Source organism: Brachyistius frenatus, unplaced genomic scaffold, assembly GCF_029030835.1.
Source record: "Brachyistius frenatus isolate BFR_SWC_R1_liver_20210118 unplaced genomic scaffold, ASM2903083v1 Contig_161, whole genome shotgun sequence".
NCBI classification, from domain to species: Eukaryota; Metazoa; Chordata; class Actinopteri; family Embiotocidae; genus Brachyistius; species Brachyistius frenatus.
In genome coordinates, this window is record NW_027210760.1 from 538,679 (window position 1) to 560,511 (window position 21,833).

The 21,833-nt window shown below is 42.0% G+C and overlaps 1 protein-coding gene across 2 annotated transcripts; it reads right to left on the reverse strand.

Moving 5' to 3' along the window:
* Positions 1-1,407: 1,407 nt before the first annotated feature.
* On the reverse strand, positions 1,408-20,518 carry vps11 (VPS11 core subunit of CORVET and HOPS complexes). 2 transcript variants are annotated; one of them, XM_069716653.1, is made up of 16 exons: positions 20,339-20,518; positions 18,831-18,979; positions 18,519-18,654; positions 18,247-18,410; positions 17,813-18,060; positions 15,340-15,541; positions 9,957-10,108; positions 9,544-9,730; positions 7,627-7,770; positions 5,679-5,876; positions 5,396-5,563; positions 5,115-5,248; positions 3,324-3,526; positions 2,947-3,118; positions 2,541-2,763; positions 1,408-2,327 (listed from the first exon to the last, which is right to left on the reverse strand). In XM_069716653.1, the coding sequence occupies exons 1-16, from the start codon at positions 20,478-20,480 to the stop codon at positions 2,163-2,165; spliced, it is 2,787 nt and encodes a 928-aa protein (XP_069572754.1). In that variant the 5' UTR covers positions 20,481-20,518; the 3' UTR covers positions 1,408-2,162. The 2 variants fall into 2 exon arrangements, with proteins under 2 accessions (XP_069572754.1, XP_069572752.1); XM_069716651.1 differs by lacking the exon at positions 20,339-20,518 and having other exon boundaries at positions 18,831-19,003.
* Between the last annotated feature and the right edge of the window lie 1,315 nt (positions 20,519-21,833).

Below are 21,833 nucleotides of genomic sequence, written 5' to 3' on the forward strand. Positions count from 1 at the left end.
GCGAGCACTAGGAAGCTGGAGGAAATATCACTTAAGATAAGTTGACAATGACCACTAGCTAGCTCGCTGTCAGCCAGTCATACTGAAAGCATGATTGACACATCGTGCTCTAGCAGGAACTTACCTTTCTTCAGGGGCACAAGTGAGACTGCAGAGAGGCTCCCGAATGGGTCGTGCTTTCCGAACAGATCTGAGGTTAGCTTTGTAGCTGTTGCCTTGATTCAGAACCTCCTCGCAGGCACACTCAGTACTTCTAGTTCCCCTTTCACCGGCTTGCTCTCAGCGGTCGGGCCCGGAACGCGGCGTCACCTCATTGGATCCACTGATGCCGCTACTGGGAGAATAACTATTGTCAAGCTAACTATAAACGGATCAACTGTTTCCGGTAGGCGTTTCAGTTTAAGAACCCCAAAGTAGCTTGACATACAGGCATAGCTACCCGCCGAAATGGTTGTTTTAGACAAAATACATTACATCACTGCAGTCAAACGTACTCAATGTCATTTCACGAGGGAACCCACTATTACTGGCACTGTGGCTTTGGTTGTTACAACCTGAAATATTGATGTGCTCTTATTGTGAAAGGAACATTTTCAAGCCTCCGGTAATTAATGGCGTTGTATTGACTGCTGGTGTAACAACAGGCAATACCGCTGCACGTTAGAGCCCGCCCACCTCGCGACGCACTTCCCCGTGATTGGCCCACGACATATGCGTATCGTCTGGCTGGATGCAATTGGTCCACGTCCAAGTGGGCGTACATCGAAATACGATATTTCCATGTGAAGTCTGAGCCAACCACATAGTCCCTTAAAATTAATCAATCTATTTGTTATAGTAATAACATTGTTGTGTAAATTTGTCTTTTCATTATAATTAGGCCACAATCAACACATTTTTCATACATGTAAAAAAAAAAAAGAAATTAAAAAGCATTTCAAATGTTTTTTTGTTTTTTTTTTACTTTGCTAAAGTTGTAATACATTTAAAAACTAGTATTGTAATAATTCCAACAGCTTATTTGCAGTAATATAACTTTTCCCTGGAATCTAGATAAGATAATCAAATTATATTTGTAAAGCTAAAAAAAAAAAAAAGCTTTTCTGTGTGTCACTGATAATTGAAGAAATTGTAAAAATTTTAGCATCCAAAAAATACAGATGAAAACAAGGGTACACAATTACAGCAACAGAAGATAGTCCTGGGTTCCTCATGCAAGTTGGAACCTCAGATTGATGGACCACTGCAATTTTGAAGCTGAAGTCAAAGAACTGGTTTATAACAGAAGTTGTACAGGCTTTGGTGTGTGGGGAGACTGTAGCAGCAGTGCAAATAATGCCCAGTTAAAGCATACATTTGATAAACATAAAGCCTAAAGACAACATTGCATCAAAAAAATACACTTAATTATGACTTTATTCACAACTTTATTTGTCAGGTTAGAGTATTAGGCATAATTTCCTTAATGACAGACGGTTGAAATAATTATGAAAATGCTGTGCAAGATTGAGTAAACGCAAACACACATAAGCAAAAATGATCCGAAGTGTGATAGAGCAAAGTTTTAAGATGCAGTATTACATATTTTCAACACATATTCTGACTGTCCTTAAGTGAGTCATGACTCGGATTGGAACACAATTAAACAAAAAGGTCTGTCGCAATTACTAAAAGCAGGCATCTGAATTCAGTGATAAATAAAGTGCAGCAAAGAATGTAGTTGTAAGACTGCACTAATATTAAGTTGGACAAACTGTTCAGGTAGCTTGGTGTTACCAGAATGTTGCTCACAGCTTTAGTTTTCTTTGCTGTTATTATGTTCTAGAAATCCTGTCCACATTAACATTCACTCAGCCACTGTGTAGAGCGATCCAATCAGCAACCATTGGAGAGACTGCTGCAATGGCGTCAATGTTTCTTCTTTTTAAATGTAGTTGTAGCACTGGTAGAGTTTTGTCGCATATGGTGGTCAATGCTGATTGGTAAAAGGCTGCTCCAATAGTTTTAAAATGAGGTCTACGGGCAGTAAGATGCTCTGACTGGAGACGGTTCTCTATGGAGAGCCGACAGACCCATAGTATTACCGCAATGAGTTTTTGTGGTCTGGTAACACCAGCTTACGTGCTCAGGTAGAATTCAGACTGTAATCATAAGCTGAGGTTTTAGCTGTTTCTCTTTGTGTGGATGAGAAGGTCTCTCTGCAGGTTGACTTCTAGATTCCCAACAGTTTTGCTGCCAGGTGGGTCGGTGATCAGAGTCAGTTTGTTAAACACTCCTCGACCAAAGTAGTCAGCCACAACTGAGAAACCATCATTAGAGCTGCGTAACTGAAAACCAGAGAGAGGACACAAAAACATGTTTTTTATTCAAACATTTCTGTGGTGCTTAAAGAACAGTAAAAATATTCCACCCGGAGATGAAAAATGTATATAAGATTCAAACTATTGAAATCATCATGATGCTTGAAAGGACGTTAATTAAACACACAACTTCTTTTGTTTTCAGTGAACAATCTTGTGGACGAATTTGAGTATTGTTACCTGTCTGTTGAAGTGGTCGTGAAGGTCACGTTTCTGGTCTTGGGCACGCAGCATGTCCATGACTTTACGGTTCTCCGGGGTGCAAGTCGGGCACTCGGCCTCGCTCTCGGCGTAGCTTTCGAAGCAGTGCTGATGGAACGAGTGGCTGCACAGGAAATGAACGGACGGCAGCTCCAGAGGGCTGTTGCACATGTTGCACTTGGTCTTCTGGAAAATCTTAGCACTGCGTGGGAAAATATTGAGGTAAAGATCATGTTATGCACGTCTGTGACTTCTGCATGGTCACATCAGCAGAAGCATACTGGTAATGATTATCAATTAAAATAAGACTTTGGGACAATAAATATATATGCTGGCTGTTCAAGAGTCAAGTTTCTACAAAGTTCCATCATTTGTCTGACCCGACCTCATTTTCAGTTCTTGTATCTCGGAGCGGAGGTGAGCCGTTTCCTCGTGGTACTGGCGGATTTTGCGTTCATCATCCTCTATCTGCTGGCTCTCCCTCTGCAGCTTGCTGATTAGGTAGTCCTTAATGACAGAGAGTGTGGCCGTCGAGTTGTGCGAAAGCGTCTGCACCACTGTAGCCGCACAAAAATCATGCATGTAAATGCTGCACAAATTACCTTTTCAAACTAGATCCAACTGATGTGAAGAGATCTCAATCCTCTCAATTTTTACCTGAACTTATTCAGGTGAACTTAATCATAACTTAATCAGAAATGCTGATCACAATCCAAACAAAAAATGCATGAAGTATGAAAGCAAAATATCCAACGAGCTTACCAAGTAATGGAGGCATTAGATTGTTTTGATCGATGTGATGTAGGACCTCACTGATGTAAGTTTTGCAGTCCTCTTCTTTTCTCGCAAAGTATCCCAGTGCCTGCTCCCAAAGGCAACTCTCCTGGTCCCCATAACGCTTGCAGGCCTCTACCACTTTTCCATACTCCTCATTCTGCATGTGGTAGTGCATAATCTGCTGGTACCTGCACACAGATGTAAAGTTAGTCCAATTCATAAATATCTTATGGTACTACAATATTTTCAGAAACACATGTACACTTGCTTATTCATTCAAATTATCCAATTGGCCAATCGTGTGGCAACAGTGCAGTGAATAAACTTCAGCAGATACAAGTCAGGAGTTTTAGGTGATGTTCATATTAAACATCAGAATTGGGAAAAATGCGATAGTGGTCACTTCGAATGGAAAAACATAAGCCTGGTCTGGTGAATCTCCATTTCTACTGAGGCTGCAGACGGTAGGTCCGAGTAGCATCAGCAGCATAGTCCATGGACCCAGCCTACCCTTGTGTCAACAGTCCAGGTGGCTTGTAGCAGCTTGATGGTGTGGAGGAGTTTTTCTTGGCACACTTATGGCCCCTTGATACCATCAACCAGGGTTTGAAAATCACAGCCTAAATGTTGGGATGCAATTATGTCAAAATGGACCAGAATCTCAAAGGAATGTTTCTAACATCTTGTAGAATCCATGCCACAGAAATGGGAGATCTGCCAAGTATGCTGTTCTTTATAAAGTGCTCAGTGACTGTCTTTATTGACTTTATTACTATTCAGTCATAAACCACATACACAAACCCTGATCTTAGAACCCCAATTCCAAAAAAGTTGGGACGATGTGTAAAAAGGAAATACAAAACAGAATGCAATGATTTTCAAAGCACATAAACCCATATTTAAGTGCAGACAGACTACAGACAACATATTAAATGTTGAAACTGAGAAATGTTATTGTTTTATAAAAACAATCTAAGCTTTTTTTGGAATTTGATGCCAGCAGAATGTTTCAATTTTTTTTGGACAGGGGCATGTTTATCACTGTGTTGCATCACTTCTTCTTTTAACAACACTCTGTAAACGTTTGGGAACTGAGAAGACCAGTTTCTGGAGTTTTGGAAGTGAAAAGTTGTCCTATTATTGCCTAAGATATAACTTTGGCTGCTCAACAGTTCAGTGTCTCCTTTGTCATATTTTTCATTTTAATAATGGGCCACATTAAATTGTAGAAATGTCTGGACTGCAGGCAGACTGGAGTCCTTATACCTTATACCCAATCATGTTACTGATGTGCTGCCAATTAACCTAATTAGTTGTGGTGTTCAAACAGGTGTTTTTTTTTTTTTTTTTATCTTTACACAATGAGTTCCAGTCCTTTGATGCCCCTATCCCAACTTCTTTGGAGACATGTTGCTGGATATCGTGTCAAATTGGGGTCAACAATTTGAAATTGACTTTTGACCCCCCCCCAAAAAAAAACCAAAAAAACAAATCAGTTCATCTTGGTATCAAGTAAATCTTTTTGCCATGTTTTAAGAAATTCCCTCAAAGCGTTCTTGAGATGTTGCGTTCATGAGAATTGGATCAACGGACCGACAACCCGAAAACATAATGCCTCCGGCTATGGCTATCACCATTGAACCTGATTACATAATGTTAATGTGTAAAGAAATTACCAATGTGTATGGGTACGGATAAAGAAGCTAATGCTTAACAGCCCACCCACCCCACCCACTCCGAACTTGCCCATTTGGCTAGTTAGTCTTCCTCACTTACAGTTTACCCTTCTCGTAAAGGTAGAGGACGCCTTCTTTGAAGTTGTGCATCTGACAGAGGACCAGGGCCTTATCGAACACAGTGTTGTCACTCCTCAGCAGCGACAAAGCTTCCCCCTGCAGGGACTTTTTATTCTGCCAAACATGTGCACCAGAAAAAAAAATTGTTAGAGGGATTTTCCCTTGTTAAATAAACATTTTTCCAAACCTTTCTAATTTTATGAAATGACATGAAATTATTATGGTACCATTCATAAGTTGTTTTTGTGTTTTTGCACTGACCTCAGGGTCCTGTTCATGTGCCCAGTCTTGCAGCCGGAGCTCCAGCAGGGTGTCATACACACCCTGGGGAGAACAGGAGTCGACCTTCATCATGTGTTCCAGGAAGGCTTTCAGCTCCCGAGGGTTGTTGGCAAAAACTGGGATGAATTCCTCTGAATTGGCCTTAAACTGAAACATACATGAACATTTATTTAGAATTATATTTCATACAATTGCTTCAAGTATGTAATCTATGAGGACTTCATTTTAAATACAAAGGAGAGCAACAGTACTACCGACTGACCTGACTGACCCGACTCCTGTCAAGGTGGTCTTTTTCAACAGTGTCTCCACTAGGTTGGTAGTTGGTGCACAAACCCTTTAGGAACAGCGTAGTACCTTCTGGAACGTGGTGCATCAGTGTCTTGCCATAACGCTTCATGTTGCTTTCAGCTTGTTCAAAAGGCAGACGCCCGATGTAACGCAGCCCTTCCTGATAGTTCTGGATTTTGGAGGGAAACAAGATAAGAGAGTTTCCATATCTGTTTGTGTCACAGAAACTGTGTCTGGGCCTTTCCTAGAGGTTTTTTTTACCTGCTTAATTCTTTTGTGTTAAATAGTCTTCCACTTTCATTTACAGTTCTAATGAATATAATGAACTACTGTATTTAAAAATGTAACTGCTCAAAACACAAACAAATAATATTTTCACTATGTACCTAAATCAATTACATTGATTTATATTTGAAGCCAACCTCATTTATAAATCATTGCATAGGATCCACACTAAAAGTGTATGTGCACACAAAAGCAGAAAATGATGTGTGCAAAATAAATAAATTCAGATTTATAAAACCATGCACATGCACACCTGCATGCAATGTTCCCTTTATAAATCACAATCCATGTGGAAATGTGCACACGTAGATCTGCCTCAAGGTTGATGCATATAAAATATGGTTCAATCGTGGTGAATCGTGTCAACAACGGAGAGTAAAATCCAGAAATAGAATTTTTCTGACAGAAATCCAGATGCTTGTGGTCGAGGTGCAGAAGATGAAGCTTGTAATGTTTGGTGGTGTCAGCAGTGGGGTCCCAAACAAAAGAAAATGCTGCGAGTAGCAACATGTTGTTGCTGCAGTGATAGAAGTTCCACCGTGATGTCTCCATGACGTTGCGTTCTCTGCGCCTGAGAGCTCAGTGGAAGAACTTTTCCACACAACAACTGCATTAAACTCTATATGCACAATATGAGAAATACTTTTTTTTTAAACTGACACTTTGTTCTGCAGTTCTTTAGCCTAATTCTATTTAATGTTATCTTGGATTTTTACAAAGGATGCTGATGACCAGTTTTCCAAGTTAACGCTGTGAAAAGGTCTCACTTTAAAGACCGTCACTTTCCAGAATCTGTCACATCCTGACATCATCCTGCCTTTCATCAGCTGCAGAGCCACATGACTGACCATCGGTCATTCCAGCCCTCTGCGCTGAGCTCTGGTGGAGCGTGTTGGGTGAAACCAGATATAATGACCAGAATTTAATTAGAAATTTAGATTTGCTTCTATCATTAACAATTGAAAGTTGCTTATGGAATAATTATAGGTCACAAGCAAATAATTAACCAGCTGGTTAGAATGTTAATGATACAGTGGACCCATGCCCAAATAAGATGCGATATGAAACGAAATTAAATGTGTGAGAGGTTTCGTTATATGTATCAAGATGCCTGTCACATTTAATTTCTACAATCTGGACACCGTTGGTGTCGGCAATTTTCCCGGTCTCCAAAACGTGCGTACGGATGGGTCAGAGTTTGCACATTATCCCGTCAAGTTTGTTTATATAAATCCTGACTTTTGTGTGGGGAGCGGCGTACGCCTCTTTCAGGCCCCATTTTGTGCATAACTTATTTTAATCCATTTAGCTGCACCTGTGGCAAAGAGTATTTTTCTTTCTCTCCATCTCTACTGAACGTTTACTTTTCTTTTGACCATCCATTTCCCTGTGCGACTGCTCTAAAAATGCTGTTGCTTGGTATGTGCGTCACCATGTGACATCATGTCATTTTTGGCGTGCGCAAACCAAGTGACATTAACGCTGTCCACCTGATGCATGAATTCTGAGGTTCTTTAACTCATTCTTGCTTGCTACATCATTGCTGGTCAAGTTGACTAAAAATAACACTAAGGCCACCAGATAATGTCCCAGTACTCTCAAGAGGCTGATCCCTGTGTCTACTTGTTTTTTACCTTGAGGTCCTCCAGCTGGATCTTCAGGTACCACTCATGGTGCATGTGTTTCTCAGCCAGGAAGACAGCATGGCTGTGATAGCCAGCCTGACGAAGAACCTTGATGGCAATCTCCACATCGAAGTGGACTTCGCTTTCACTGCTCTGTTGAAATACAGTGTGGGAAGACAATAATGTTACGATATGGAACCCATTAGTGACTTGTCTATTAAGACCATTTTTTGTTTTAGGTCACTTAATATTATCATTGTAAAAGAATTAATATTTTCTGTCAACTTACGTTGTCATTTGTGTGAAAAGCTTATTCAAACTGCGGCCCTGGGCCAAATAAGTCCTGTTTGAAATTTGATATTGCCCACAAGAAAATGAGTGGGCCTTAAGTAAGATGATTAATAAAACTTAAGTCTAAATTGCTTACCTACTTTAAGATATATGAACCATAGACAAGGATTAAAGCAAGTAGGAGTGTGGAATTGGGTCAGCTCATAAGACTAGGGGCGAGCTAGAGCTATAAGGCTCTACAAAAATATCATAATACATCTGGGTTATTTTTGCAAAAATAAAATTCTTGACGATATGAAAAAATACTGAAAAATATTTGATTATTAGTTTGATAACATACGACTTATAGTTTTATGTCAGGATACAGCAACAGTTTGCCTTCAAATATTTAGATAAACTTAACAAAAATGAGCTCTTAGTTCTTTAGTTTGCAAACAAGAACAGTGAGTCAGTGAGATTCAGATTCTGCATACAGCGCTGAGGTGGATGTGGGGGGTGCAGGGGTGTAGCTGTATCAGAGGAAGAGCTGTCGCTCTGCCAGGAAGGCTACCAAAATCAACTGCAGAGCTTTTAACTACTTCCTCGCCACTTTCGGAACATTTGCCGATATTGTGGCTTGATGTTTTTTTTAAGTTTGAGGTCAATGTTTGTCCATTCGTCCATTATCTATACCCGATTACATTAATTTGGAGCAAAAAAACCTGTAACCTACAGCGGCTTTCAGCCGTGGTTGTTACTGGGTCAGCTGTATGTCATACAGTTACGCTGTGTGACAGTAGGATATCATTACGTCAGCAGGTCGAAGTATTGCAATTATCATGATATGAATTTTTATTTAGTCTCCATACTGTTTCACTGTTTTCACCATTAATAAATATTGATATGGACCAGGTATAAACAATTTATGTTTGCTTGAAATCGTTTTGATTGTATCATAAACAGGCCAATACTATATGATCATCTTGTATTTTGCGGTCTGAAACTGATACCATAAAATGGATGATTAGCATATTCCATGTACTCATATATTTATGAGCATTAAACATATTTGCAACTATTAATTGATAAAATATTTTGTGTGGTGCTCGAGCTCCCTCTTCATCTTCCTATCATGCCCTTCAGCTATTAAGTTTGAATAGCCCTGATCAATATTCTCATTGTTTACGATCACTTTTTTGCTTATTATCTGTTGTCTCTCCATTCAGTTCCCTCGCTCGCGTAGTTTCTGTTCTTTCTTTTGCAGATGTCCCGTCATGGAGCTGCATGTCTCTGCTTTGCACTTGTCGTCTCCACCAACAGTTCTTCTCTTGTATCTCTATGCTGTCCTTTTCTCTCTCTACTCTCCTCTCACCCCAACCGGTCGAGGCAGATGGCCGCCCACCTCTGAGCCTGGTTCTGTCGGAGGTTTCTTCCTGTTAAGAGAGAGTTTTTCTTCCCTCTGTTGGAGGTTTTTCTCCCTTAAAGAGGAGTTTTTTTTTCCCTCCTAGCTTATGTGGGAATTGTTGAATTGTTGGGTTTCTCTGTATAATATTGTAAAGTCTTGCTGTAAGGACTTGAATGTGTTAAGTGCCATGTAATAACCTCTGTTGTGATTTGGCGCTATATAAATAAAATTGAATTGAATTGAATAGTCACCTTAATGAACTCTTCCAGCTTGGAGCTGTCTTTCAGCTTGGTGTAACAGTTGAGCAACAGTGTGGTGTGGTCTGCGTTGGCCAGTGATTGTCTGTGCAGGGCTTGCAGATAAGCAGTCAGGTTGTGGATCCTCTGTGCATCCAGGAATTTCCGGATCACATACGATGGCTCCAGTTTCCCAATAGTGCTGAGAAAAATAACAGTGCTATTTTAGGAGTGCTTCCATCAACAGGGAAACTGACCAACAATCAAGTAAACGTAGTATCCGAAAGATGTGAAACCACAAAGCGACATGTTTTGCGACCCCAAAAAACATTCCTCTGGTAATATCGAACAAAGGAAGCCTCAACACAGTCCAAACTAAGAAAAAAATGATAGCTTCAGCCCTGGCACATGTTTAGTGATGTAATTACCGTATATACTGTTGGATGGCACCATCATGGTCTCCCTTAAGATACAGGTGATCACCGTACTGTCTGAAGATCTCCGACAGCCCATCACTGTCCAGGTGCTGGCTCTTAGCCAGGTTTATGGCCATCACAAACAGATTCTTCTTAAACAGCATCTTGAATGACAAAAAAAGTAGGTGAGAGCAATCAGCTCGGCTTGCACTGTCGGAGCCGGGACGCAACACGGATGGAACCGGTGGAAAAATTGCCTGAAGTCTGCACTCTGAGAGGGGAGCTTTCTATTAAATCATGAAGCACACACACACAGTGTGCACATACAGTGTAAACCAGTGTGGTTTCAGTAGTGTGACTCCAGATACTCGAGGGTGATTCTCTTTTTGTTTAGTCCTGCAGCCAGGACAGGATAATAGGGTACCGTGAGATCTTTAAGATATGCTCGAGCTTGGTCATTAGAGGCATTAAATGTGGCAGGTAATATGTGAGAAATATAACCTCTCCTGCTAAATCTTTTTGGATCAACTGAAGGCCTTTGAGAAAGTTACCCGGAGATCCTGATAATAAAGGATTAAAACAGTCTCATTGCTCTGAGAAAGAATATTTAAAATTTTAACCATACTAAACAGGTAAAAGATGATAGACCTCAAAACTCAGTTTATGTGCGAATTAAAAGACCCTGGTCAAATATAACTCCATGGTTCCTTACAAAGAGTAACCGACTATAATTATTTTTTCTGTACTAGGCCCTAGATTGGACAAAAAAGTCCAATAACTCAAATAAAAACGGAGTAAGTGGCAAGTGGTTGATTAGTTATTTCCAGTTTGGGTGAGAGGCTGAGAGGAAAACCTTGAAAGGAGTTATAACTATAGTGTTTTCCAGCAGAAGTGATCATATTCCTACAAAGGGGGGGGGGGGTAGATAATGAGCTACAATCATAAGTTACAGCCGGATTTACATTAAAAAAATCAGGCATCTATTCTCCACATACAGCCGGCTATAACAAGTGCAGGGGCTGTCTAAAAATATTAACTCAAATAAAAGCCCGGACATTGAACTTCTAGTCGTGGGGATGCGCCCTTATTATTTGCCGAGGGAGTTCACGTCCGCCATTGTTATCGCTGTGTACGTTCCTCCATCAGCTGACGCAGAGGCAGCAGTGGACACCATCCACTCCACTGTGTCCAAACTGCAGACTAAGCATCCCGGTGCATTTTTGGCAGTTACTGGAGACTTTAACCACACCAGTCTGGATAAAGTACTGCCAACTTTGCACCAGTATGTGAACTGCCCCACCCGGAACAATAAAACTCTGGACTTACTGTATGCTAATGCCATGGATGCATACAGTACTACTGCCCTCCCCCCCTTGGTAGATCAGACCACAACCTGGTCCTGCTGACTCCCAAGTATGTCCCCCTGGTGCAGAGGCAGCCTGTAACCACCAGGACTGTGAGGAGGTGGACACAGGATGCTAAAGACACCCTGCACGACTGCTTTGGGTCCACAGACTGGGATGTGCTGTGTGGACCACATGGGGAGGACATCAACAGCAGGACAGACTGTATCACAGAATACATTCAATTCTGTGAACACACCACCGTACCATCCCGGACTGTACACTGCTTCCCCAACAACAAGCCGTGGATCACCAGTGACCTGAAAGTTCTTCTTAATCAGAAGAAAGCAGCCTTCAGGTCTGGGGACAGGGACGAGCTCAGGAGAGTGCAGCGCCACCTGAAGGAGAAGCTCAGGGAGTGCAAGGACTCCTACAGGAGGAAGCTGGAGGCCAAACTCCAGCAGAACAACGTGAGGGAGGTGTGGACCGGTATGAAGGAGATTACTGGGTTCAAGGGGAGAGAGAGACAACCAGGGGGCTCCCTGGAGAGGTCAAATGAACTAAACTGTTTCTTCAACAGGTTTAGTTCACCACCCTCATCTGTCTCCTCCACACCTTACACCTCCCAAACACCTCTGCTACCTCCCCCTCTGCCTCCCACTGGTGAACTGCATAGGGCCCTCAATCTCAAAGGGCTCTTCCACCATCGACACCTTGACCTCCTCCCCACCCCCCTCTCTGTGACGACTGACCAGGTTAGGAGACAGCTGGAGAGAATCCACCAGCGCAAGGCTGCAGGACCTGACGGCATCAGCCCCGGGGTCCTGAAGACCTGCACCATCCAGCTGGCTGAGGTCCTACAACACCTCTTCAACCTGAGCCTGAAACAGGAGGAAGTCCCGGTGCTGTGGAAGACGTCCTGCCTGGTTCCAGTCCCTAAAAAGACGACTCCATCTGGCCTCAACGACTACCGACCGGTTGCCCTCACATCTCATGTGATGAAGGTGCTGGAGAGGCTGGTCTTGGCCCACCTCAGGCCGCTGGTGAAATCTTCTCTGGACCCTCTGCAATTTGCGTACCAGCCTCGTGTGGGAGTGGACGACGCCATCATCTACCTGCTGCAACGAGCTCAGTCTCACCTGGATGGAACCGGTGACTCTGTGAGAATCACTTTCTTTGATTTCTCCAGTGCATTTAACACCATCCAACCACTGCTGCTGAGTGAGCAGCTGCAGGTGGTGGGGGTGGACATGTCCACCGTCTCCTGGATCAGTGACTACCTGACAGGCAGACCACAGTTTGTCCGTCTGGGCAGTGTGCTGTCTGATACGGTGGTCAGTGGTATTGGAGCTCCTCAGGGAACTGTTCTGTCCCCCTTCCTGTTCACCTTCTACAACACTGACTTCCAGTACAACTCAGGGTCAAGACATCTGCAGAAGTTCTCTGATGACTCTGCAGTGGTAGGATGTATAAGGGAATAGGGCAGTAGTGGAGGACTTTGTGGAGTGGGCGGGAAGAAATCACCTGCTCCTGAACGTGGCCAAGACCAGAGAGATGGTGGTCGACTTCAGGAGGAAGACGACGGCTCCACAACCGCTGAGAGTTCTGGGAGAGGAGGTGGACATGGTTGAGGAGTACAAGTACCTGGGTGTGTCCATGACAACAGACTGAACTGGAAGACCAACATCAACACTGTCTACAAGAAGGGGATGAGTCGACTCTTTTTCTTGAGGAAACTTCGATCCTTCAATGTGTGCAGCGAGATGTTGGAGATGTTCTACCAGTCTGTTGTGGCCAGTGCTTTGTACTTCGCTGTGGTCTGCTGGGGGAGCAGCATTGGAGCCGGTGACACCAACAGACTTAACAAACTGGTTAAGAAGGCCGGCTCCATCATCGGCTACAAACTGGACAGCCTGGAAAAGGTGGTGGAGAGGAGGACGCTGAACAAACTATTGTCCATACTGGATAATCCTGTCCACCCTCTCCACCACCTGCTGCAGGGACAGCGGAGCACTTTCTCTAAAAGATTCCTCCAGCTCCGCTGTCACAAGGACAGATACAGGAGATCATTCCTGCCGACCGCAATAAGACTGTACAATAACTCACCTCTGGCAAAATCCATCACATAACAATAACATTGTTGACTGTGTTTCTTGGTTGTTTGTATATATATATATATATATACTGTACTGTATATACTGTGCATTTTATATTTATATTTAATATTTTTTACTGCTATTTTATTGTTTTTCTATTATTCTATTATTATCTTATTGCTTCTGTATGCTGCTGTAGCGAAAAAATTTCCCTTCGGGGATTAATAAACCTAACTACCTACCTACCTAAAAGAGAGATAATGCAAAACTACAAGGGTAGATCAATAACCTTTGAGACTACTGCTCGTGCACGAAGCAGAGCACCATGGCGTGCACAAAGACGGAGAAAGATATAACCCTGATGAGTAACTGGTACAAAATTTCGTCGCTTCATTATCATCAGTTCCTGAGTTACACACGTTTTTTGCGAGCAGTGGACTGGGTGCGTCGGACATGACCAGAGGGTGCATGTCAGATTTTTGTATCAAACTCTAGAAATTGACAACGGAGTCCCTTACAATGCTTCAGGAGGGCTGCGGCAACGAAGCAATGAGCCTGGAGAGGTGTTCTCGGTGACATATGCTGTACATTTCTGAGGGGCAAGAACGTCCTTGTCCAAAACTGAAAAAAAGAAAGCACATCGGGTCAGGTGCAACCAGGTGGGTTTTCTTTGACATTGACGGCTGTGTGCCGTGAATTCATCCCAGGAGGGTCGGAGTGAAACCACGGAGCTTTGCTGTGAGGTTTTGAGGTGTCTGGGGAAAAAAACATTGCGTTCAAATGACCCAAACTGTGGTGATGGCACTTGGTAAATGCACCTGTATAGCGCTTTATCACATCATCGGTCTCAAGCCCTTTTACATGGTTTTTCATTCACACACTAATGAGACTGAGCTGCCATAAGGTGCTCGCCATCAGGAATATAGTCACACACCGACGGGAGCAACTCGGGGTTCGAACCACCAACCTTCTGGTTAGTGGGCCACCCACTCTACTATCTTGGCCACAGCCTCCCGTAACTTGGGTTCTCCCACATGACAACGCGCTAACTCAGAGTGCAATAAAAACGTACAAGTTTCTCACCCACTACAAACACAATCATCGCTCCCTCACCACTCCAACTCACCAGATTTGGCTCCCTGCGACTTCTCTCCATTCCCCAGAAAGTTTTCACAAACTCTGCTAAAATTTCAGGTACATAAAAAAAAAATCACCCACGCACCCGGTTTACAAGCGTTGTCGTATAACCAACAGGAGAACAGTGATGTGTGAAGTGATGCAAATTAATTCAGGAGAAAAGGGCAGTGAAGAATTGGGGGAAAGAATGACACCAAGTGGGTGTAAACGGTGATATGGATCCAACTCACAGCTTTTTAGTCAAATCACATTTGAATTTTCAGATTTGACTTTAAATGGGTGGTGGTTAATAGTTATTTTTTGCTCAATGAATGTTAATAGTTTTTGTAAAGATTATATTTATGTTATGTTCTATGAAAGACTATTTTCCAAAAATGTTAGATGCCTTAAATGTTAGCTAGACAGACTGTTTCTGTGTAGGCTACTATGTACATGTGGGCATACTAGCATGTCCATACTGTATGTAGGTACAGTATGTACATATGGGCCTCAACAACCTTCCTGGTACTGATAGATACATAGAAGGCTCCCCGCAAATCATAAAAGCCTATAACTAGGATAACTTGTCTTATAACAAGAGTTGTGGTTTCTTTAATTTAGGTGGTCGAGAGGGAGATGCAGTCTGAGGTTGTTGTTTTTTTGTGCTTTTTTTAATATTTTGTGGTGTGTGTGTGTGTGTGTGTGTGTGTGTGTGTGTGTGTGTGTGTGTGTGTGTGTGTGTGTGTGTGTGTGTGTGTGTGTGTGTGGGGGGGATATTGAAAGCCTTAAATAAACTGAAGAGAAGCATGTAAGATTGCAGATTGTACCCTTGAGACTCACCTCCAGTTTGGTCTGCGTGTCTTTCTCCTGGAGAACAAACATTTTTCCATCTCTGGTTAGAATATAGAAGGAGCCCCACTCTGCCACCACGTCGATGACATCATCAAAGGAGGCACAGTAGGCGATAAACTTGTTGTCGAGGTCATAGATGGTCAGAAGCTGTTTCTCTGACGGAGAGCTCTCCCTGGTGCCGAACCCTGTCCTGAGTGGAAAATAAACCCTGTGAACAGTCTCATAGGAAACACTTTTTGTAAGACTTTAGTAAGCTGGTTATTATTTAATGATGGACCAAAATCCAGATTAAACCACTTCATTTATCCCATTTAAAATCAGTCAGGCAGTTATGATGGCACAGACCAAATTGTTAGTCTGTCTGACAAACACTGTAGGAGTTTATTGAACTAAAATGCGTGACAATGGGATGTTTAGAGGGCATTACCGAGACGTTTTGCCACATCCTCGCCCAAGACCCATAGCAGATGTATATTTTCAACACTTCTGATGGTTGTGCCAAGTGTCATTAGTTTTCAAGCACCTATAAGCCTTTAAAGATGCAATTCATTAAGTAAAATAACAAAAAAGAGATTAGTAGAAGAAGCAATGGGGTGTGAACAAGTATCTATATTAGACTATTACAACTAACCTCAAAGACAAGATACTATATGTATGAAATTTCATGGGGTGTCTGCTGCAGTCGGGAAGGACTATTCTTATGTCAGTTTCTTGGGGGGGATTGAAGCATAGTGCCAAACAGCCTATTTTGAACTGGCACTGCAGTAGTTTTCTCTTAATTTCATCTATTGATCTTTTTTTTTCCCACGCCATTGACTTTCTCGCTCATAACCTCCCATATAGCGTTTCTTCTTGTTACAATTATTTTCCTTTGCTGTAGCTCAACAATGTGCTTATTGGCCTACTCCACTAGCACCTTTAATTAGGACCAATTTACCTTTTCCTTTTTCAATCGTTCCATTTCCCGTCCAAAACTGTCCATGGATACAATCACTTTAAAACATGCAAACCCCTCATTTAAATAAAGCTATTTGTACCCGATATCAATTATGCCATTACTTTTAGTAAATCCCCCACAAAATTGGTGTAATATAAATGAACAGACTTTTGGAATAAACACGTATTTTAGTACCTTTTATTTGAGATCTCAGTAAATCAGGCCTTAGCAGTAATAACAGAAAGAAAGTTGAGCTAATGAAGATAACAATATAACAATTTAATATTGCACATTATATTAAGACAGCAACTCCTTTACTGTGTAAACTCCAAGGATTACTAATCATTAAAAGAAAAGCAAATATTGCCTGTCAATAGCCCCTCAATAGTAACCGACAGGGTAATGTCACTTTCATATCTTGGTCATTATAAGGCCATTAATGCTTTATCTTGGTTTTTTTCAGTCAAGTCTGGGCTATCCAAATCTTTAATCATTTGTTTTGATTATACTTATAGATTGATTGTACATATAAGCCTGTACATAAAGGGGAAAAATAATCTCCTGAAATAGTTATGTTTTTACATGTATCTCACCATAGAATGCTGGCAGTAGAGATATCTTTTCATTATTGTGCAGAACCGATTGTCTCGATGTATGAACCATGTTTGTCACACTACTATGACTTACCAACTAGAAATAAATATGTGCTTGACGGAGGCACAAAGGTCACCGTTTCATTTAGTTACATCTTGTACATCTTTTGAACACAACTTTTGCTGTGAGAAGCACATAAACTATGTATCTTTTGTAAAAAAATCATTTGTATGCACATTTTATGCCTTAATTTGACAGTGACAGTGTTGACAGAATATGAAGGGGAAAGAATGACCATGGTCACACTCAGGGCATACACCTGTGTAACGTGAGCCCTATGTTGGAGACAATGTCACATATGATTTCAAAACCAGATTTGCTGAAAATATTCGCAGTGCAGAGAAACCACGGCGTATCATCAAAAAGGGTGAGTTCTGCTGTTTATTTTGATATGGTGTACGCTGGTAAAGTGGGAATAATTCAATAAAAAGTAGCGGGTGTGGTGAAGGACACAGAGTGTAATGATGATCAAATTTAATCCAACTCAAAAACAGATTTCATCTGCAATGCTTCGTCACATAGACCAGGCACTGGCATTTTTTTATAGGATATGTGTCACATTTCCCTTTGATAAATCCTCGCTGTGCAATTCAACCGAGAAGGGGCGGGAATTTGGATATAATTTGCATCTATCAGGTTTTAAAGGTTAAAGTAGATGTAGCAGAAGCACACCCATTGCTATTTTGTAGTGCAGTTCCATAGTAAATAGTTACAAATATAATTTAAAAGTCAAAGAGCCTGGAGAGTAAAAGAGCTACAAATCCTCACTAAATGACCCAAGTAGTCCACCGAATGTGTTTCTGTACACATTTCATCTTTTTAAGTAAGCACAGCCTCAAAATGCTCAATATGCATTTCATTTGTTCTTACTTGTTGGGTGACTTTATGTCCCTGATGAGTAGGAACAGATATCCACGGTGCCAGTGGGCCAACAGCTTGTGTCCGTCAAAGGCAAAGCAGGGCCCTCGTTCATCTGGCTGGTAGAGGTACACACATTCATCACCAGCCACGATGAACTGGGAATCCTGGGAGGGATCCGTCAGGGAGGAGCAGCGCAGCGCACAGCCGTGGACATCCAGCTCTACTTTAGGATACTCTTTGATGGACAGGGTATAGCACTGACCAAGAGGAAACCAGGAAGGCAATATAAGTTAGAACAGGTCAACATCTTCAGTTGAAAGACTATATATGGTCATTTTAAGGTTGAGAAAAGGTGTCTCTTTAAAACTTGCTAAATACTGTAAATTGACAAATACATAATGGCTTGAAAGCACCCAATTTTTTCAAAGAGCAAAGAGACTAACATGGACTTTCTCCAGCGTGGCAACAAACAAATGTGTAAGTTTGGCCACTTGACGAAAGGCAAGGCCCGTGACAGGGCTAGTTCCCTCATGCAGCGTCAGCGTTTTACTGTGACGATCCCTGGTGATGTCACCTTTGGTCAAAACCACACTGCCGTCTGTGAAGCCTGTCGAGAAAATAACAACATCCATTATAAACTGAAGGTAAAAATGGTTACCAAACAGCAATCACAGGGTCAATGGGCAAAAAGCAGAACTTTTATTTAGTGTCTTACCAATGGCCATGAAGTTGAGGTTTTCGTGTACACTGAGGCAAGACACTTCAGTTGGTTTATTGCCAGGAATTGCAGGAAAAATCCGAGTGCAAAGCGGATTTCCACTGTCTCGCTTGTCTAAATTCCAGACCTTTACCTAAAAAAAAAAGAAAAAGAAAGAAAGATTCAGTTTAGAAGTGGTTTAAAATAACTGAGACAATTGTTCTGTGATTAGGTTAGGTTACGTTAGGTAGTTACTTTATTAATCCCCGAGGGGAAATTTTTTTCTCTACAGCACATCAACAATAATAACAATAAGAACATCAAACCTACTAGGGGGTTAATTCCGTGTTCATCCTGCCCCACTGATACGAGGATGCTGTGCTGCTTCAACTGGTAGAGGTGTGTTACCCGTAACTTGTAGGCCTGAAAGGATGTCAGCTGCAGGGAGCGCGTTAAAAGCCAGATGTTGCCATCCATATGTAGGAAAACACAGGTTAAGGACAACTACAAGCATATTCAGTGGTTTGCAAGAGACACATTAACTGATGCATTAACAATGGAATATGTTATTGAAGTGGGCTAAACTGTCTTGCAGCCGGTCTTGCACAGGACTGCAGGAGCCTTGAGCTGATGCCATCCAGATACGCAGCATTCCTGGCCTCTATCTTCGTTGAGTTCCTTTTTTGTGAGAGAGAGTGTGTGTGTGTGTGTGTGTGTGTGTGTGTGTGTGTGTGTGTGTGTGTGTGTGTGTGTTGGGGGGGGCAGTATAAAAAGCTGGTAGATAATGAAGGTTGTAGCAAAGGGGGACTGGATGGGGACAGGGGCAGACAACTTATAAAATCTGATAAAAAAAAATGTTCAGGTCATTTATCTACTTTTGGTCCCACACAGGATTGCTGGTTGAAAAACGGCAGAAAGTGTAACAGACCAGGGCACATAGAGAGAGTGTGCAGACAAAAGTCTGTCACAGGGACCGATACAAGAGATCATTCCTGCCCACTGCAATCAGACTGTCTCACCTCTGGCCCAATCTGTCCTGCCCCATTAACACTGTTGCACTGTTGCTTAATTTTATTTTATTTGTATATACTGTGCATTTTTTTTTAAAACTTTTTTTGGTACTTTTACTACCTCTATTTTTATTCCGTATTTTTTTTGTATTGCTTTTGCTGTATATTCCATGCTGCTGTAACGAAAAAATGCCCCCTTGCGGGAACAATACAGTATGTCTATCTACATTTTGGGAGGACAGATTTGTCCCTACCAGTATTTGAGCAAGCTAATCTGTGTTGTCTTGAGCATAGCCATACCCTTCATCGACGTCACTGAGGTCCGTATCTCAGAATATTTCTGAGGTGTTTATAATCAAAGTAAAGGATGTTAGAACAAAATCTATACAGATGTGGCAATATTGTGTTGGCTTGCTGGTGATACCTTCAAGATCCAACGGAAAACTCAGTAAATAGTCAATAAATATAAAGTAAATAGTAAATAAAACCCATAACGCAGAATGTAAACATAACAATTGTCTACCTTTGAACTGGGTCATCCAGTTAATGTAGGGTTATTAGTAGCAGAATTTGAAAACAAATAGGACCTGATCCGAAGATTATGACACCGCTTGGTTGTGGCGTTGTTTCCAATACCAGGAAATAAAAGACAGCCTAGCTCTGCCGCTCATTCTTCAGCCGAACAGTCACTAATTTATAATACCGATTCTAAATTACCTCGGTTTGAAGTTTGTTTTGACATTTCCGGAGTCAGGGCTTAGCATCGGACATCAGCAACCGAACCTAACGATAGCTGAGCGAGATGATTACCGCCGTTTAAAAGGATATCTCCAAGAACAATGTGACCCCGGCCGGAGTCACAAGCTGATATTCCTTTTGGAAGAAAAACGTTTTTCCCATTATCCACAGGATCCTTCACCGTATCCTTATCAAAGAAGACAAATTTTCTCCACTGTAAGAACGCTGCCATTTTTGTAGCATGAGCGAAACAGGAACGTTGTCATGTGACTCAACTGTCACGTGAGCAAAACTGTCTGACGAGTGGGCCCGTTGAGCAGAGACCGGAAATCCGGGAACCTTGGCTCTCAGGAAACGTACCCGCCCCCTTTTGGGGTGAAAACAAGCAACTCTCTCCATAGAGTTCACCGTAAAATAGCCTTACTAAAGCAATCCGCTGTAAACCACCAACATTACTTAAAACATTACACGGCAGCACCATGTCTAGGGGTCATATTTGCATCTGCCTGCCATTGGTCAGTCACTTCAGTTGTCCCTCTATAGAGCACTTCTAACAGGATCTTTTTTAGGACATGACAGGGAAATAAATCGGAGATAAGAGTTTTAAACAACGTTGTTGTTGCAACTAACTACACAGCAACTCTTCAGCATAGCGTTGTTATTTAAATGGGTTAGTTTAAAGCACACGCTTGGAGAAAAGTCTTGACTTCCTCCGATTCTCCGCAATGTCCATGTGTCCCCACAGAAAGGGGCGTGGCATACGGACACCGTTAGGGGGAAAAAGGTAAGCATAATTACACATAATTATTATGATTAATTATAGTAAATAATTTACTAAATATGCATACAATCAAAATGAGGTAGATAATAATAATTCTTTTTAGAAAAACTATAAAGAATAAGACCGATAAATACACACACAAACTATCGACACAACAATAAATAAATACACCTTAGGGTGAAAAAAAGTGTCAGGTGCTATGACATACAGTGCTACATTATGATGGGCTGCTGTTGAATAGTCTGTCAGCCGTCGGGACAAACGACCTGCTGTAGCGTGTCATTGAAAGTGTCATTGAACATGTCCTATTTGTAAAAGCTGTTAAGCCTGTCAGTCATTTCTGTTACCTACAACAGTGAATAGCCCGTCTTGGATTTGCCGAGAGTTATTGTTTCTGTTTGTCGGAGAAATGTGTGTTAAGCTTGCTGAGTGTGCCGGACATGAGATGCTAGTTCCAAGAGCTACCTGTAAGAAGGAATAATTTGTTGGCGTTGGCTAAAGCCCACAGTGGCACTGTCTGGTAATTTTGTAAAGTTTTACTCCTTTATTGGCTCCTCCAATCATTTCAGAGATCAGCATGTTTCCAGCGGAAAACCAATGACGGCCAGAGATATAACATTACATATGCATAAAAGGGCTCTCCCCTCCAGGACAAGCTGAGACTGGACTGCATGCGGTGGCACCTGCCTGCCTGGGCTGAGGAATTAACTAAGCTGGTGCAGGCCCCTAGACTATTGGGAGGAAAGCCACCCAGAGGACAGCAGAGTCTGTTGGGGGGAGTGGGGGGGTTGAACAGATACTGCC

What these genes read in the sequence shown, in the direction of transcription:
- vps11 (XM_069716653.1), bottom strand. Translation starts at nt 20,480, where the DNA reads ATGGCAGCGTTCTTACAGTGGAGAAAATTTGTCTTCTTTGATAAGGAT. An exon ending in GACATAAAGTCACCCAACAA is followed by an intron (nt 15,542 to 17,812) that starts GTAAGAACAAAT and finishes TTTTCCACTCAG; the next exon opens with GACAGGGTTCGGCACCAGGG. An exon ending in CTTTACGAGAAGGGTAAACT is followed by an intron (nt 3,527 to 5,114) that starts GTAAGTGAGGAA and finishes ATCTGTGTGCAG; the next exon opens with GTACCAGCAGATTATGCACT.